Genomic DNA, 17,821 nt, shown 5'->3' on the forward strand with positions numbered 1-17,821 from the left:
TTGCATTTTTCGGTGTTAAACACCATCAGGTTCTTGTCTGCCCATTTCTTGAGCCTGTCAAGGTCAGCCTGGATTGCTGAAGTCCCTAAAGAAATGTTTGAGGGACTTGGGGAAGTTTGTCTCCTTTGGTAACACACCATGCTCTTGGTCTTACAGCTGTCACAAAAAGCAGCAAGGAGGAGAATGACCCATCCATTGTTTCATAAACTCAAGAGATTTAAGCAGGGTGGAACAGGTTCATTCTTAACCTAATTCCACTTAGGTGCCCAATAGGTGGAATAGGATCTGGCTGTTGGCTCTCAGGGGACTGTAGAGGTCTGGGACATGTGACATGTGTTCAAGGGTCTGTTAGAACTTGTAGTGATAATGTAAGACTCCCTAGAAAAGACCTGTATGAAACACTTTTGAGAGAGGCTTGAGGTAGAGGACTCAGACATTAGGGAGGTTGCCATCATGTGGCAGTGCTGAGAGCATGAAAATCTTTCTTTCTTTTTCCTCTGTGGCCTGACATTTGGGTATAAATGAAGGCCCAGTTTATTTTTGGTGATGCATGCACCAGCCTTGTTCCTTGTGGTTCTGCTATTAGAATGTGAGAACTATCATTTATTGGGTCAGATCATAGGTCCACCTTGCCCAGTATCCTGTGTCACACGGTGGTAGAGAGTAGATGCTGAAAGGGAGAACGAAGTGGGTATGATGAGGGTTTTTTCCACTCTTCCTCTCCTACTTGCAGCCTCTAGCATTTAGTATCTAGGATAGTCTAATTCATAAGTTCCACCCCTAACTCCCATGCTCAATAGCTACTGATACCCCTTTCCTCCAAGAATTTGTCCAATCCCTTTTTGAATCTGGCCAAATGGCCAGCTTCCACAGCATCTGGTGGCAAGGAGATCTACACTGTAATTACATGCTTTGTGAAAAAGAACGTCCTTTTGTTAGTTTGAAACTTATTGCCTGCTAATTTCATTTTATCACCCCTAGTTCTTGTATAATAAGAGGCAGTGAGTACATCTATATGTGCAATTAATGTGACATGATAAACTCCAGTGCAGCTCACACTGGAGAAAACTGTTCATGTACCTGGGATTGCAGCACTTTTGAGTCCAGGTATGCAGGGGAGGGTGAGGCCATTGGCGGGGTGGGGAGTCAGCCCCAGGCTTTGGGTGGTTGCATCTGAGGCTGGCTGGGTCACGAGTGTGCTACAGTGCAGGGCTATGTGACAGTCAGCCCCATCATTTGGGGCCAGCCCTGTCATCGAGCCAGCCCTGTCACCATCTACATGTGTGTTTCAGAGGAGTAAATTACTCCACTGTAAGATAATAATGTCCCTGACAGTACTATCCTGTGGTGGAGTTAATTTACTGTGCCCTAATACTGGTGCAGTAAAGCACCCATGTACATGCACCCAGTAAATAATAAATCCCCATTTGCCTTCTCTTCACCGTTTAGTATTTTGTAAACTCTTATCATGTGCCCCCTTGAGTATCTCTTTTCTAAACTGAATAGGCCTATTTAGTCTTTTCTCATACAAAAGCCCCTCTGTACCACTAGTCATCTTTGTTGCCCCACTCCGTATCTTGTCTAGCTCTTCTATATCTTTTTTGAGATGAGGCTCCAAAACTGGGCACAGTATTCAAGGTGTGGACACACAGTGAATTTAGAAAGGGGCATAATGGTACTTTATGTTTTGTTTACAATTCCCCTAATAATTTCTAACATTTTGTTTGCCATTTTATGGCTGCTGAGCACTGAGCTGAAGCTTTTAGTGAACTGTCCGCAATAATTCTCATATCTTTTTCCTGTGTGGTGACAGCTAATGTAGAGCCCATCATAATGTAGGTATAGTTTGGGTTATTTTTGCCCAGGTGCATCACTTAGTCATTTAGTTGTCCATTCACTCAGTAGTGCCAGATCTTTCTATAGTTCCTTGCAGTCCATCTTAGTCTTTACCACTTTGAATACATTTGAATTCCCACTTTGAATTACCTTCACTGAGTGGAGGTTTATGTTGTATGAGCAGCTGTAAGAAGTGGCTGAGGCTTCATAGGGTCACCCTGACTGAGATTACTGTGGAGATGCCAAACCCTGAGCATCCCACTGGTCAGACTGGCTCCTGGTCAGCACCTCTGCATTGGGCTGCACTGTTTCCTGAAGGCATTTCAGGGCGGGAATGTTGAAACTAATTTTCAGTAAGATAACCTGCTTCCTAGGCAGACTTTGGTATTACAAGGAGCCTTTGCCAATGTCTATGCCACCCCTGTCTGAATAAATGAAATGAATGAAATCTTTCCCTTGTTTTATGTCCACAGTTAAATGCATGTTGAGTCTCAGCTGTATCAGGAAAGCTTAGTAGTTAAAGACTGCAATGAAGCACTCTTGCAATACATAATATTGTTTTATGAAATTTTATTAATTCTGTCTATATTCATCTGCATTTATGTTTTGATCACAGGTATATAAGTCTATGCCCCTTAACCTTAGTAAGCAAATGGATAATGGTACGATTAAAATGTCGATTACCAGTATTACTAATGGAAGCATCGTGGTAGGTTTCAGTTTAGTGATAGCAGAAGATCTGGACATCCAGTACATTGCCACAGCTTTCCGTGATGCCTTTCAACACAGTTCTTATTTCACAGTTGACAACAACAGTTTCTCCATACATGGTAAGGTGCAATTTATATCACTGTAATTTTTCAAAGCTGGCAAAATGATAAAGAGTATCTTTAGTTTGTGATTTTTGGAACAGAGAAACTGTAAAAAGTGACAGATGAAAAGCCATTATTTTTCCCTAAGTACTTCTTCCAATTCATCCAATGAACTTTTTCAGAGAACATGAAAAGATAAAGCAAGAAATGTGATGCAAGGATGAAGACAACTGCTCTCCTTATCCTAAACCCAACCTGAAATGCAGTATTTCCCTCTACAGTATACTAGTTTCCCCCAGCCCAGGTGCAAAACAATAAAAACTCCAACACATTAATTATCTAGGCAATAATTGTGTCCGTTACACTGTCAATTAATATTGCCTACTGCTCACTTGCAAAACTCAGATGAAGACCATCTGTTTGGTATAATCATAAATGGCTACTATACAATTTCTCCTTTACCAATCACTTTTGAGACTGATCAATAATACTAATTTCTTAACTGCTGCTGAATCCTACTTTGCAGATTGATGTATTTCTGGAAAAAAAATGTTAAACCATCACCATATTTGGTATTCCACCATTTCACTATGTTGATTCAAAAGATACAGTTCTAACCTCTCAATTAGAATCTCAGGGAGGATACATGAGAGCTTTATTGAAATTTGTGCATTGAATTCAGTGCATTTTCCTTGTCTGCCAGATCTCCAGCTGTATATTCCGAAAGATTTAGAAAACTGTCAGTCCTGATGTGTCCTTTATAACTGTGCCCTCTGCTGCACTATTCAGCAAGGCATTGTATTTTAAGGGCTATAGTCTGTCACATTTAAGTGACTTTTTGTTGGGCAAAACACTTGTCAGTGCATTGAGGATTCTGAAATTTGACCCTGGAAGTTTAGAAGAGTTCACTTTGGTTTTTTGCCTTCTGATTTAAGCTGTGAGTGCTCAATTTAAATCTCTTGTGTATAAAGCAACCAAGTACATGATCCCTTTATGGAAAAGAGCCTGATTTACATAAGAAATGTATGCTGTGCCAATGGCTTACCACATGGTGGTGTATTTCCTCTACTACCACCATCATCACCACAGCCATGTGCCACATAAGAAGAAGAGGATGATGGTTATCATGGTAGCCTTTCAGCACCTACAAGGATGTATTTGTCCCCTGCAAACTGTACTAATGATAGTAAGGGTTTGTTGCAAGGTAACAAGGACTCTTTGTGCTGCAAGTGCTAGAGGCTGATGCTACAAGTGTTATTGGTTGGTGCGTCATATTAGTTATAGCAGCAAGTAATAGGGGGAAGTTGGAAACCAGCCTGCATCAATGCTTCCATCTGAACTTGCAAAAATCCCAGAAACTTCAACAGTTTTTTCTTTGAAATTATACATTTTGACCAAATATGAGAATTCAGATGAAAATTTTCAGGCAGCGTATTAACCATCTCCTTCCTTATAGGAATACTTGGAGCTGGGGTGGGACAGGGGGAGTAACAGCTGTCATTTTTCAGGGAAAAATGAAAAAAACACTGGGGTGAATGCCAGGGGATTTCTCATCAGCAGCACAGAGGGAGGCTCTTATTGATGGCATTCATCTAGGCAGTGATATAAGTATTTTTGCTGTACTAGACTCCTGTTAATAGCAGTACAGTAGAGAACAAGCATTATAGTGACATGACGCTACCAACAAGAACTGGTTTCACAGTGACACCATGATGGAAGTTCCAGTTTGTGAATAATCAGGACTTTAGTCACAAACTCTCTTTTTTTCCCCCCCACTTTAAAAAACAGATTACGATGAATGCAAGAGAGAAGAAGATGACTGTTCAGTGGAGGCATCATGCCATAACGTATATGGGTCCTATCAATGCAGCTGTAATGAAGGATTTATTGATCTAAATTCGGACAGGCCTGGGAGAAACTGCAAAGGCAATAATTTCTATTCCCTCCTGACTTGGTTGATGTTTTAATTATCTGGTCTTTGTAAAATCATTTGGTCACATCCATCTGCAATGAGCCTCCACCTCAGGCCATAGAGTTATGTGTAGGATAAATGTGACTCAGGGAGCATCTACATGTGGTGATTTAAGGTGCATTAGTCACTTTTAAGGGGCACCAAGGGCATGAGTCTACACGTATGCACCCTTAATGCACCTTAAAAATGGTGATTTTAGTCTAATAACATCTAAATTTAATCCCTGCATGAAGCATGAAGTGTCAAATTTAGGTGTGATTAGTTAAGGCACCTTAACCCACACGTAGATGCTGTAAGGCACTTTAACACTATGTGACTGAGCGGACTGAGGGGTCCTGTGCTGCAGTGGTCTGGCAGCAGCAGTCCCTGTCAGTGTGCAGTAAGTCAGCAGAGGGAGCAGCGGTGGGAGAACGCACACCAGGGGCAGGCCCCTCCATGACTCCCTGCAGGAGAAGGGGGCAGTGCAGTGTGGGCACAGCTTTTACTACTGGCTCCCCTGTGCCCCTCCTTCTGGGCAGGTTTGCTGGCTGGGTAGTGCAGCCCTACAGAACCAGGACACCTCACTGCTTGCCCAGGATTCAGGCGCCCTCAGAAGCCTGCACTGTCTAGGGTGCTGACCAGGGCAGACTGCCCAGTGAGCTGCATTAAGGCAACTTAGGGTGTCCACGTGTAGACGTGCACCTAAATCACCTTAATGCACCTTAAGCTAAGGTGCATTAGATTTAGGGTGCATAAATTCACATGTAGATATGCCCTCAGTGTGTGAAAATATATCAGATTAGGAAAAAAGTGTATTTTGGTGTATCTTTAGTGTTTGTATTAGTATTTCTATTATTATACTCAGTAGATTTTCAACATGCTTTTTTTCACTGCAAGAGTATGAGCATTTGATGGGGTCAGGCCATTCTCATTATTTTTTTAACAATAATTTTTTTTCTTATTTTTGCCCTGACAAGTTAACAGAACTATTAAAAGCACTAGTTATTTTCACAAGCATTAACAGAGGGAGCAGTGGAGGCAAAAGAAAAGAAAATATAAATCAGAGCGCAGGCGGTTTAGTCACATTAAATACTAATGTTATTAATGATTTGTTTGTCTATACTCATTTCATCCAGCTTTCTCCAGCTTTTCTCAAATAATTTACTGTTTAGTTAAAATAGGTGGTTTGGTTTCACAGATCCTTTGACCACATTTTTTGGTTTGTATTTGTTTTTGTAGCCATAGTGATAAATTACAGGTATTGGCTGAAGTCACAAGGCTTGTAAATATATACTGGTCTTGGTTTGATGTCAGTAAATCAAGAAACTTTAACACTATAATAGTAAAGATTTGGGAAAGATGTTTCTGAAATAGTTTCTGCTTCTTTTCTTTTTTTTTTCCCTGGCATCAAATCAGGAATTTTTCAATTAGGGACATTCTTGAAAGATGTGAATTGTTTCCTAAGAGGTTCTTTTCCCAATGTAAATCGCAGGATAGATGCTATTTATGTGTATAATTCAGTAAAATGTTGCATAATAGAATCTATATGACCCCAAATGCACCAACTATTAGTTATGTGGGTATAGGCCATTTACATTGCCACTCTCAATGATGGATGAAGACAGGTATTGTAGGTGTTGTTAAAAAAAATTCCAGGTTAACTGACTAGGTAGGAAGAAGGATTAGAAGGAGGAGTTCGGTGTTTAGTGCCCATATGCATATCACTCCCCTCAATTCTCTCCCTTTCCTCCCCCTGCCAGAGAAACTCTCCATTTGTTATTCTCCTAGTTAAGTCTTTTTACATTTATCCTTTTATGAATGACAGTGTAGTTCAGCATTGGAACAGGCTATCCAGAGTGGCTGTGGAATCTCTATTTTTGAGGTGTTTTTAAGATCATAGAATCATAGAAGTCGGGTCGGAAGGGACCTTGTAGATCTTCAAGTCCGACCCCCTGCCTGGGCAGGAGAAAAACTGGACTCATTTGAGTCCAGCCAGGTAGGCATCAAGCTTCTTCTTAAAGATCCCCAGGGTAGGAGCCAGCACCACTTCCCTAGGAAGTTGGTTCCAGCTTCTAGCCACCCTGTGAAGTAGTTCTTGCGGATGTCTAATCTAAACCTACTCTCCAATGATTTGTGTCCATTATTCCTTGTTATGCCAGGGGGCACTAGGGGAAACCCAAACCCTTCTGGTCCCCCCTAGTGAGTTTATAGACATCAGGTTAGATGGATACTTGATTGGGCTGATATAGTCAGGGACAATCCTGTTTTGAGCTTGGGGTTTACCAAATGACCTCTTGAGGTCCTTTTCACCCCTACATTTCTATTATTTTATGATATGTATTTGTAATACACATCTGCTGTACCTGTACCATGCTGTACTCCAGATTTTTCCAAAGTGGTCAAGGACAGATATTTAAGTCTAGAGACAAAAATTACACATAAACTGGTATCAGTGAGTGGAAACCAGTTCAAATCTGTAACACAACAGAAATTCAGTGCATTTCAAAATTGCCAAAACCGGTTTAAGATAAACCTGGATGGATATAGTATCAGACTTAACTGCTTTATGTTAAATTGGTTTACTTCTGTCTCAGATCCCCTCCAGATTCAAGTTAACTCACAGTCTCCCACTATCCCAGGATGCTTTGCACCTCTCCTGCAAACCCTTCCTGGTAGGGTGTGTGGGCTAGCTTTGACCAGGTGAGCAGAGAGGTGTGCTCTGGCAACCCTCCAGCATCTGGCCTGCGACACCGCACGTATATGGCTTAATTTTCCAAATCAAAGGTGAATGTTTGTTCACTTGCTTATCGGTTAAATCTATGCAGCTTAGGCTAACCTGGAAAAATTGAATTGATTCAGCCTTGATCTTTTTGACTGTCTGTACTTAGCCCAAATGTCTGCACTAACAAGTAAAACCAGATTTTCTAAAGAGCTCTGGTGCAACTTAGGCACCCTTATGAGGACCAGACTTCCCAAATTGCTCAGCAGCCAGCGGCTCTTATTGTGAAGGTTTGTGCAGCAAAATCTGACTACTCATTTTTGTGTCTAAATGAGGGCTGAGCAGTTTTTAAATTCTGGATCCCAAAAGACTTGTGGAAGCTGAATACACATTTTGAGTGAATCAGTTATTGCATTTCTAGAGACACTGAGTTTTTCGTGTAATTTTTAATCAAGAAAAAGCTCCATTGTTCAGTACCTACATGTGATCAGTTAAGAAAGAAATCTACTTTTAAGCCAGTAACTGAGTTTCCTTCTTAAAAAACTCAAAATAAAAGGAAGTCTTTAAGAAATGAGTTAGGGTCTACAAATTGGATTAAATCTTTTTATTCCTTTACAGCATTTTCTCCCAGTGGTAGTCCTGCAGCTACGGATGACCATCCTGCAGGCAGCACAGTTTTTCCTGTGGCACATTCACTGCCTTGGGCACATGTATCTTCACTTGCTGCAGAAGAGTCCTTTGCTACTAAACCCAAAGTTCTGGAGCACGTTATGTTCTCTAGCTCTGCAGTACCTCAGGCCTCCCCAGACTCTATGTCAAATGTCTACCATTCTCTACCAGTCACCTCTCTCCCATCCATTAACTCTGCCCAGAGGCTTTCCATAAAAGATGCTGTGAAGATATTCTGTGAAATTGAAAAGATTGTCATTGCCATTCAGAAGAAATTTCTGCAGCAAGAATCTATCCCAGAATCTTCGCTCTACCTTGGGGAACCTCATTGCAATGTGAGCTTCCGCAATGATACCTCTGTTGTACTGCAGACGGGGTGGAACGAATGTGGAACTGAAGTACAAAGTGTGAGTCATCTGAATGGGTGAATATGAAGAAACATCCAGGTCCCATATTTCTGGGTCCCTGCTGGAGGTAGTAGGAGATACTGGACTAAGGTGTGCAGTGGGGCAGTTAGTTCTTGTCAAAGCTTCCTGCACTGATGAACCAAGAACTCAGCTCTTCTTGCACTGTGAAAAGTGACCCTTAAACCTAGGTGGGAAGTAAATGGAAGGGAGATGATGATTGTTGCCTCCAAAGCATCCAGAATTATGACCTACTTCCCATGCCACCTTGGGTTACAAAAGCCCCTAGTGGTGGTCTTCTCTTGATTTTCATAACCTCTGCCTTTCTTCAAAACATTTTGTCCTGTAGTATCTAAATAAATATCTCAAGAAATGCTGGACTAGCCAGTAGACACTGAGGAGTAGGACCCTTTTGTGCAAAAGGGTATGGCATCATATATATCTCATATGCCACACTCACAGAACATGGGTCATAAATGCTGAGTATTTTCCTGGAACAGTGGCCATTGTGGCTTAATTGAGAAGAGCAAGTTAGCTCAGTTGAGAAGAGCATTTTCTAGTCCTGAAATGACAGCGGTAATAGATGCTCACATGTTTGGCTTTCATGGTCAGGAGCATGCAGAATTCCTGAGATGTTGCTTATGGTTACTAAAAATAGTTCACCAGGGGGACTATCGTGTTCTCAGAAACATTAAGGTTCCTAAATTGTCCCTGGTTCCTTCTTATTTTTCAGAATCTGACTAACACCTTAGTGAAAACAATACTTCGGAATGATATTTCCTTGCAGGGAGTTATCCACCACTTGAAGATTGTGAGCCCTATTCATTGTGTATTTCAAAATGACCTCTTGACTTCATCTGGATACACTCCAGACTGGTAAATAAACCTTTCTTTGACTTCAAATTCTAACGGGTAGAACCTTGTAGCTGTGTGGGAAAGAAATGCTGTGTTCTAAGCTGTGTTCTAGGGGCATTACAATAAGTGATGGAGGCGAGGTAGCAAGAAGGGCTACAGAGGTGGTCACTGGTATGCGAGACCCTGTAGGAGCAGCTTTAGCAGCAGGGTTTGCCCCCTGAGTTACAGACCAGGGGAGAAGGGAGGGCAGACAGTGGAAGAAGCAGGGCACAAGAGGGTGAGGCCCTGCCCCCTCTGCCCTTAAGTGAATCAGTGATTCTCAATATTTTTAGACTCAAAGCACCCCTCCATATCTTTTCTGAATTTAGATCTATTTAAAACACACCCCCTCCCTCCCCCCACCGACCCCTTTTTGGGTGTATGAATGATGTGTGCCACCAATCTTGATCCAGAAGACCATGCGCCTCAGGTATCAAAGTTTGGGAAATGCTGTTCTAGTTCATTTGCGAACCTTGGCTCTTCATCCTTATCCCTATAACAGAGCTCCTATCTGGGCCTTGGTTACTGGACCACCACCTCCTTCCTCTCCATCACTCTCCTGCAGCATGTCCAAACAGTTGTGTCCCTCTCTTGTCATTCTGAACAGGTCACTCCCTCTTTGAATCCCTTCATTGGCTTCCTCTTGTCTTCTGCATCAAGCTTTAGCTCTCCTGGTTCTGAGCCCTGAAGTAAGGTGCAATCCTCTTCCCTTGGTGTTCTCCCCTTACACTGCCAGTACACTTCACCCTCTGTAGCTTCCTACTCTCATCTCCACTACTCTTTTCCATACTTGGCTGGCTGATTTCTTCCTCACTCTGGTGGTCCATGTATGCTAGAAAACCAAGCTTTATATTTCTCACCTATAGAAACATGCTATTGAATCTATGCTCTTTAAAATTGTCTTTGCAGGGTTTACACGATTTTTGAGGATTTACATGGATCTGGACACTTTATTACTGAAATGCAGCTGTTCGTTGGAAACTCTGCAATACCCAAAAATTTCAGCGTTTCTGCCAGTGATGACATACTGATTGAAGTAGGAATTCATAAAGAGGGAAGCAAGCTCAAGGTGGTCCTCACTGAATGTTGGGCAACTCCATCCAATAATTCAGTGGATCCTCTGTCATTTGCCTTTATTAACAACAGGTATAGCATATTCTGCAGCTGGAAGTGATGTGCCAGCTTTCTAGCAGTATAACCTTTTAGCTTGAAGACCATTCCATGTAAGTTAAGATGGCTATTAATACATTTTAAGTTCTCTTTTTTATCTGCCATCCAAGAATCGTTCTTCTTTTCAAAATAAATACCTCAGACAGTTTAAAAGGGAGCCTATTGAGGTTGGGGCCTTCCCTTAGTATTTGTAAAGGATACATTGTTTAGGTGTTGGTTTTGATCCCTGATGTGATGGAGGCAGCTTTGGTCATTAGAACCACAGATTCATTTGACAAAATGAACTTAATTAGGCTGTGGCAAACTAACATTAACCTTTCAGCAGTAAAGGTATTTCATATGTAAACTCTATTTGTTTTCTACCTTTTGTAAACTCAGGATTAAATTTGGTTTCACTCCCCACTGCCACCTTCCCTCCCCTGCCCCCCCACAAATACTGATACTGCAGTACCCCACTAATGCTTGTCTTTGAATTTCCTGTTCTGTTTAGATGGCCCAGTGCTATTGTCCAGTGGTACTGTTCAGGGGAGAAGTCTACAACCAGCATCTTGTTATCATTGTCCATGATAGAGAATACTATATAGAATATCTAGCTATTGATATTCAAAAGAAGCTTAAAAGCTGAATTAAAAAGTACTGTTGCCAGGGTATATAACTCTAATAGCTCTTAGTTATTTTGTGTGTGTTTCTGTTCCTGTGTTTCAGCTGTCCAGTCCCAAATACTCACACAATTCTCATTGAGAATGGGAACTCAAGCAAAGCTCAGTTTAAACTGAAGATCTTTTCCTTTGTCAACAATTCTGTGGTTTATCTCCACTGCAGAATTCGCATTTGTGTAGAGACTCCTGAAAGCACCTGCAGGACGGTAAGGGGGTTGCTCCTTTAAACTTTTTCTATGTGACTATGTCCTATATACCAGCTGGAAAATATGCTTCCAAAAATGTGTTGGTGTCCTCATCCTTACTTCTGCGTTGCCCTTCTTTTTTTAACTGGAAGCAGTGAGAGGTGGAAAAATAATACAGTCATATGTAAGCCCTCATCATCCCCTCTTTCTGTTTTCCATTGCCTAGTTCAAGTATGGAACTTAAAAAGTGGTATGAAAGGTTGGGAGCTGGGTGGCTTAGCCTTTTACTCTCAAATTGGTGGTTACTGGTTTTCAGTGACTGAAAGAAACCTACCATCTGATGACACTTGCAAAAAGAGCAGGTAGTCTCAATACTGCTCCTCACTGCATCTACACCACAAAAATGGTCAACTAGCACCTTTACTCATAGTAATGGCAGAAAATTCAAGAACAGAATTACAGTCCATATTCTTCCCTAAGCACTGTTTCTCCATATCACGGCTTTGGCACTGTGTGAGGAAGCTTGCACGGTAACGATCTAGTTTCTAGTACTGTCAGTCCAGCACCTTTTAAGAATTACTTTAAAATAAGATAATAATGAGCAATATGTTGACATAATCTGTGTCAGCCTTTGTCTTCTGAGTATAATAAAAAATATCATAGTTTCTATGTAGTTCCAGTCATATACCATATACTATTCCACTTTTACAATTTGTTGCTCATGGAAACAAGAATAGGGACTCTCTGCTGGTTTTCTCTTTTTACTGAATATATAAGGATCTTTTTCTTTTCTTTTGCCAAAATTATTTTCATTGGCTCTTTGATCCCTTATGTAAGAGTTTTCTCTAGCCATATATCATTCAATTTTGCCACAATACAAAGCAAATGATACCTCCTAGCAGGGCATATAAGATGAAAATCTTTTGCTGTCTCAAGTTACAAAATTCTCCCCAGACAAAACAGAAAAAAGGAGCAAGACATTCAATTGAAAAAAAAGGAGGGCTCTAGGTCTGACAGCTAAATATTTATGTAAGATTGAATATTGAAAGTAACACCATGGTTTATAGGGCTTGACAATTTACTTGACTATAACTTTAGTTCCTATTTGACAAAATTAACAAAGAAGAAAAGGTAATAGGGTTAGACTTCACTTCTTCTATAAACACAGATTCATTTGTCAAAATTAACTTGACTAGCCTGTGGCAAACTAACATCAACCTTTCAGTAGTAAGAGGTATTCCTTATGTGAACTCCATTTGCTCCACATGTGCCTGCACATCTGGATTTGGCCATAGGGTTTTAAAAGGTGGGTAAGTATCATTAGCTCTGTTTTACAGAGGGAAAAACTGGGGCGCAGAGAGGGGCAGGGATTCTCCCAAGCTTACGCAGTTAGCTAGTAGCAGAGCAAGGAACAGAATTTATGATCATGTCTATGCTGCTTCTCTGGACTACTGCTGAGGAAATGAACGCTGCCTACTTGCTCATGTGCTGCCCTCACTCAAGCCCAGTTTAGAGCCAGTGCATCTGATTTAGTGGTCCTGAACTTATGCCCAAGTGATAGCCCATGAGTGAGGCTGGGGTGTGTGGCCAGGGTCATCTAATCCAGATGTGCTGTCTAATTGCTAGGTTTGGTTATGGGTGGAGAGGGAATGACTAGATTGCTGTTCTGGGCTTGGCAGGGATGATGTGTAAACATGGAGTAGGTTGCCAAAGTCTCAGCCCAGCAACATCTTTGCTACTTCTCCCCTTTTGTAAAGAAAAGGTAATACAAGGTACACAACCTGGACAAAGCCTAGTTGGGAGGAAGTGTAGGGAGTATTGCAGGGCAGACTCATGCACAAACCTAGTGATGGACTAAGTGTTTAAATGAATTATCTTACTTCCTAGAATCTGTGATATCCTGTTTTTATGTAACAGGTGATAGCTCAATCTCCTACAGGACTAAGTTGTAGCATCGTGGACTAGATTACCATGTTAATTTGGTACCATGGTAATAATCTAGTACCATGGACTAGATTAGCATATTTTTTGCATACCACATGGCCCCAAATAAGACATGCACCATGGTTTGGGGAAAGCAGAATGAAGAAAAAGATTTTTCCAGAATTCTTGTTGCATTTAGCTCAGTCACTTTCCCTTTCCTGCTCAGGCAAAAGCTAGTTTTAACCCTTTCATAGTTGAATTGGCTGTGAGGATGGGTGAATGAGCTGAACATTAGGCTGTCTCTGCTTCAGTTCACTTGTGAAAAAGTTAAAACTACAGCTACTGCCAAAGCCTGGACTTTCCCCCTCCCTCCACGTGGCTGCTGGGTAGAGAGAAGGAAAAAAGCAGCAGTCATTTTACAATATGTATGTGCTTCTATTCCAGGCAAAAAAAATCAGCTTCCCCACTTAAGGCTGCACTCCAATTTTTGGAGGTTTTATTCTGGGGGTAAAATTCATTGTCTTGTTTTTTGCTATATCCACAGATTTTGTTGAGAGAGAATCTGCAGTAAATGTAATGTACATCATGGTGTGTTGAAGTGTTTGATATAATATTTTACAAAGTATTACTTGCCTATTTAGTCCAAAGTAGTGTGAACATGAAAATTGGCTGAAGAACTACACACAAAGGGTAAAGAGCAGTAAACAGATCTGAACAAAAGACTAGGAGGAGCTACAGAGATCAATATTGTATCTGTTATTATCTTAACATCTTTCATTAGATGGGCCAGGAGAAAACTGTGCCAACCCAGCAGTCCCAGAAACTGGTACATGAAGCAAGAGGGAGTTCCCACTTCTATACAGAAAAATCATAGGGGTTAGGGTCACAAGCCAAAGGGAGAGAAGAGGTAAAAGATAAAGAAACATCAACACAGTTATAAAATACACTAAAGGTTCAAAATACGGAGCAGGGAGGGTTCGGGGGGTGGGGGGTGGGACTGAGCCACCCATAAGAGACAAGAGCCCTCATCCCACCTGGCACTTTTCTAAGTAGCTCAGGTGGTGGTGGTGGCAGCTTCTTCTGGCTGCGACTGCTGCAGAAACCCCCATGAGTTGAAGTTTAATTCAAACCCTGCATACACTCAGCACCTTAATTTCTGCCCCACACCTCTGGAGGTGTCCCCAAACAAGGCTTTAATTCCTAAAGTGCTCAAACAGCAGCCTGCAGCTGTCCCCAAATCTGAGTCCAGCTCCTTCAGTCCGCAGTCTGACTGAGCCAGTGAGATTTTCAGATCCACTGTGCGTTCCTCTGTGTAGGGCTGACCAGGTTCCACACGCGGGCTGCTCTTTCTTGTCTTTACTTCAGCCCCAGACTTCCTCTTCCTCTGAATGTTTCTGGGAGATGCAGTCCAAATTAACAGTCAGCACAACTCTGCAGACTGCTCCCTGGTTCCACCTGCTGTTACACACATTATATGCACAGAGTCTGAGGCAGAGGAGAGGCACACTGAAGTGCTCTGGGTTAGAATACAAGGCGGTCGAGGAGAAAGAGACTTAACAGTGGGGATCTACTATAGACCTCCCAACCAAGGGCAAGAGCTAGACCAGGAATTCTTAAATCAGCTCACAGAGGTAGTTAGGTCAAAGGATGTGGTCATCATGGGTGACCTGAACTTCCCGGACATCTGCTAGGAAGAGCAGTCAGCCAGGTCTGACCGCTCACATAGGTTCCTAGCCCAAACGCAGGACCTCCATCTAACCCAGGAGGTGCACAGCCTTGGCACGGCTTTATGAGCACTCATGGTGCTCTGGTGTGGTGCCAGAGGACTGGAAGAGGGCCAACATGGTTCCCATCTTCAAAAAAGGGAGGAAGGAGGACCCGGGGAACTATAGGCCTGTTAGTCTTACCTCAATCCTGGGTAAGCTTTTTGAGAGAATTATTCTGGCGCATACCCAGAGGGGCCAGCAGGGGAGATTATGCTTATGGGCAACCAACACGGGTTCATTAGAGGCAGGTCCTGTCAAATCAACCTGGTGGCCTTGTACGACCAGGTCACCAAATCCTTAGATGCAGAGGTAGCAGTGGACATAGGCCTTCCAGAAGTTTACAAAGACTTCGACACTGTCTCTCACCCCGTTCTCATTAAGAAACTGGGGGACTGTGGTATCCACACCCACACAGTCAAATGGGTTGCCAACTGGCTGAAGGGCCGCACCAAGAGAGTGGTAGTGAATGGGTCATTTTCGACCTGGAGGGATGTGGCCCGCACTGTTCAACATCTTCATCAGCGACTTGGACAAGGGGGTAAAAAGCACCCTGTTCAAATTTGCTGATGACACTAAGATGTTGGGGGATGTGGGCATGCTAGAAGGAAGGAATAGGCTACAATCGGACCTAGACAGGTTACGGGGTGGGTGGATGAGAACAGGATGGGATTCAACACCAACAAGTGGGAATTCCCCTTCCTGGGGCAACTCACAACTTTCTGGGCCCAATTAAGCTGTGCTGGTTTCCCCGGGCAGGGAAGTCCCCAGCTGCCCATGACTCCCTCTGGCCTGGGCCCTGAGGGAATAAAAAGGCAGCGTGCTAGGCCCTGTGCATTGTCCTGTGCACTGATGGCTCTTTTCTACCATGTGTCCGGCCTTGTGCCAGGGGTTGGAGATCTGAGCCGCCTTGTGCGGTACTGGGGTCTTGGTCCACTCACAGGCCCTCTGTGCACCACCTGTGTGCTGTGTTCCCAGCCTTGTGCTGGGGATTAGAGACCTGAGCTGCCTCGAGCAGCTCCTGGATCTGTCTGCTCCCAGACCCTCTGTGCACTGGCTGCACGCTGACTGCCTGGTCTTGTGCCAGGGGTTAGAGACCCAACCTGCCTCATGCAGCTCCCAGGGCTTCAGTCCCTCTTGGACCCTCCGTGCACCAGCTACGTGTCAGATGCCTGACCTCATGCCAGGGCTTGGAGACCTGAGCTGCCTTGTGCAGCTTCCAGGGTTTTGGTCCCTCTTGGACTCTCCATTCACTGCTCTCTGCGCTCCCTCATGGCAGGGCTGGGGGACGTGGCTGTTTGCCACTCCCCGTTCGACAATCTTCTTCTGGGCTCTTCACAGGCAACAGCTCTGTCCCACTGGCCAGCTCTGCCAGCTCTTCTTCATCCTCTTCTCTGTCCCTCATTGCAGCCACTTGTGTGCCTGGCACATTGCCTTTTTATTCCCTCAGGGGCTACACTCCCAGATTGCAAATGGACTAATCGGAGAGAAAGGGAGTTAGGCCCCTCTCAGGTCTGGCTCTTCACCTTGCCCCTGGGTAGGGGCGGGGCAAGCCTCCCCTGTCATCACCTGATTGGTGGGAAAGCCCCACCAATAGCTTAGAGCGCTTCCAAGCCAGCAAATTGGTCTGCTGTTGGCAAGCCTGCCACATTATAATATAATATTATTACATGATTAGAAACTAGAGCTAAATATCCGACAGACTGTGTAATAATTTTCTACCTAAATATGTATTAGAGTTTGTTCGCATGGGAAAATTATACTGATATAAGTTACTATATGAATTTAAGCTGACACATTTATACTCATGTAATTCCTCAGGTGGATATTCTTATTCCAGTATCACAGTGGCATTACTGACTTTAGTTTGTTCTGTTTTGTAAGGTGCTTAGGGAAAACGAGAGGAAAAAAATCGCTTTGACTAAAACAGGTATCTTTATAGGGAGTTATATATACATTTATTAGTTTAAGTTCACCTTTTGGTATATCAGTATAAGAAGTGAAACTTTCTGATATAGTCAAGAGACCCTTTGGGCTTACCTTTGTATTCTTCCTTTTGCATATTGCATTTACACATTAAAGCTTGTCTCAGATTAGTCTGTAAACTCATCAGGAGAGGCACAGTCTTTTATAGGAGCACTGATATTGATCTAACTGTACCTGTTACGTGTAGTACGTTGCAACCTAAATGATAATAATGATCAATGTTGTTGAGGAAACATTCTGCAACTCATAATTCCTTTTCCCCATGTCCTAAGAGACAAGGAGAAAGCTAACTAGCATATTACTACACTGTACAGAGAAAATACTAAAAACATGGTCTCTGGGCTTTCTTTTTTAGGCATCTCTAGGGCACCACCAGGCTACTTATTTGTTCCAAAGTCCCATTCATGGAGGTTCCAATGTTGTGACTGGCAAACCACAGCATATCTTGCTAGTGCCATTCTCTCTGATCTTCTCTTTTTAGCTACTTTTTAAAGGCCAAAAGTTATTGTTGAGAGAGATTGAAGGCAGTTGATGGCCTGGGCTTTGATGGCCAGATAAATTCTTAATTCTTTAAGGTGGTCATTAAAAGGCATAAGGTGTAACATCTGTGATTAAACATAGATCTTTGGGGGATTTTTACAGACCTGCAATGGTGCTCGATCCCTGAAAACAGGCGAAATTATTGCCACGCACAGAACTTCCTGGGGACCCCTGTGCAAAGCTGCTGGTAAGTTGTAGACGGTTACAAAAAGTTGAGACCTAATTATTTAACTTTTTAAAGATTCTATGTTACTGGTGGGTGAACCTCAAAGCCTCCATTTTCCTAAGCAGGGACCAGATCAACCCCCCC

General features: G+C 42.7%; 1 protein-coding gene across 1 annotated transcript in view; it reads left to right on the forward strand.

The window, feature by feature from the left end:
* The window catches only part of UMODL1 (uromodulin like 1), an 81,598-nt gene that overhangs the window by 55,686 nt on the left and 8,091 nt on the right, over positions 1 to 17,821 (forward strand). The window contains exons 15-21 of the mRNA XM_019557113.1: positions 2,453 to 2,666; positions 4,437 to 4,574; positions 7,937 to 8,394; positions 9,125 to 9,267; positions 10,195 to 10,431; positions 11,161 to 11,320; positions 17,614 to 17,698. Coding sequence (XP_019412658.1) covers positions 2,453 to 2,666; positions 4,437 to 4,574; positions 7,937 to 8,394; positions 9,125 to 9,267; positions 10,195 to 10,431; positions 11,161 to 11,320; positions 17,614 to 17,698 — 1,435 coding nt within the window. The remainder of the gene's footprint in view (positions 1 to 2,452; positions 2,667 to 4,436; positions 4,575 to 7,936; positions 8,395 to 9,124; positions 9,268 to 10,194; positions 10,432 to 11,160; positions 11,321 to 17,613; positions 17,699 to 17,821) is intronic.

The sequence above is a fragment of the Crocodylus porosus genome, unplaced genomic scaffold, assembly GCF_001723895.1.
Source record: "Crocodylus porosus isolate Cpor-Errol unplaced genomic scaffold, CroPor_comp1, whole genome shotgun sequence".
Taxonomy (NCBI): domain Eukaryota; kingdom Metazoa; phylum Chordata; order Crocodylia; family Crocodylidae; genus Crocodylus; species Crocodylus porosus.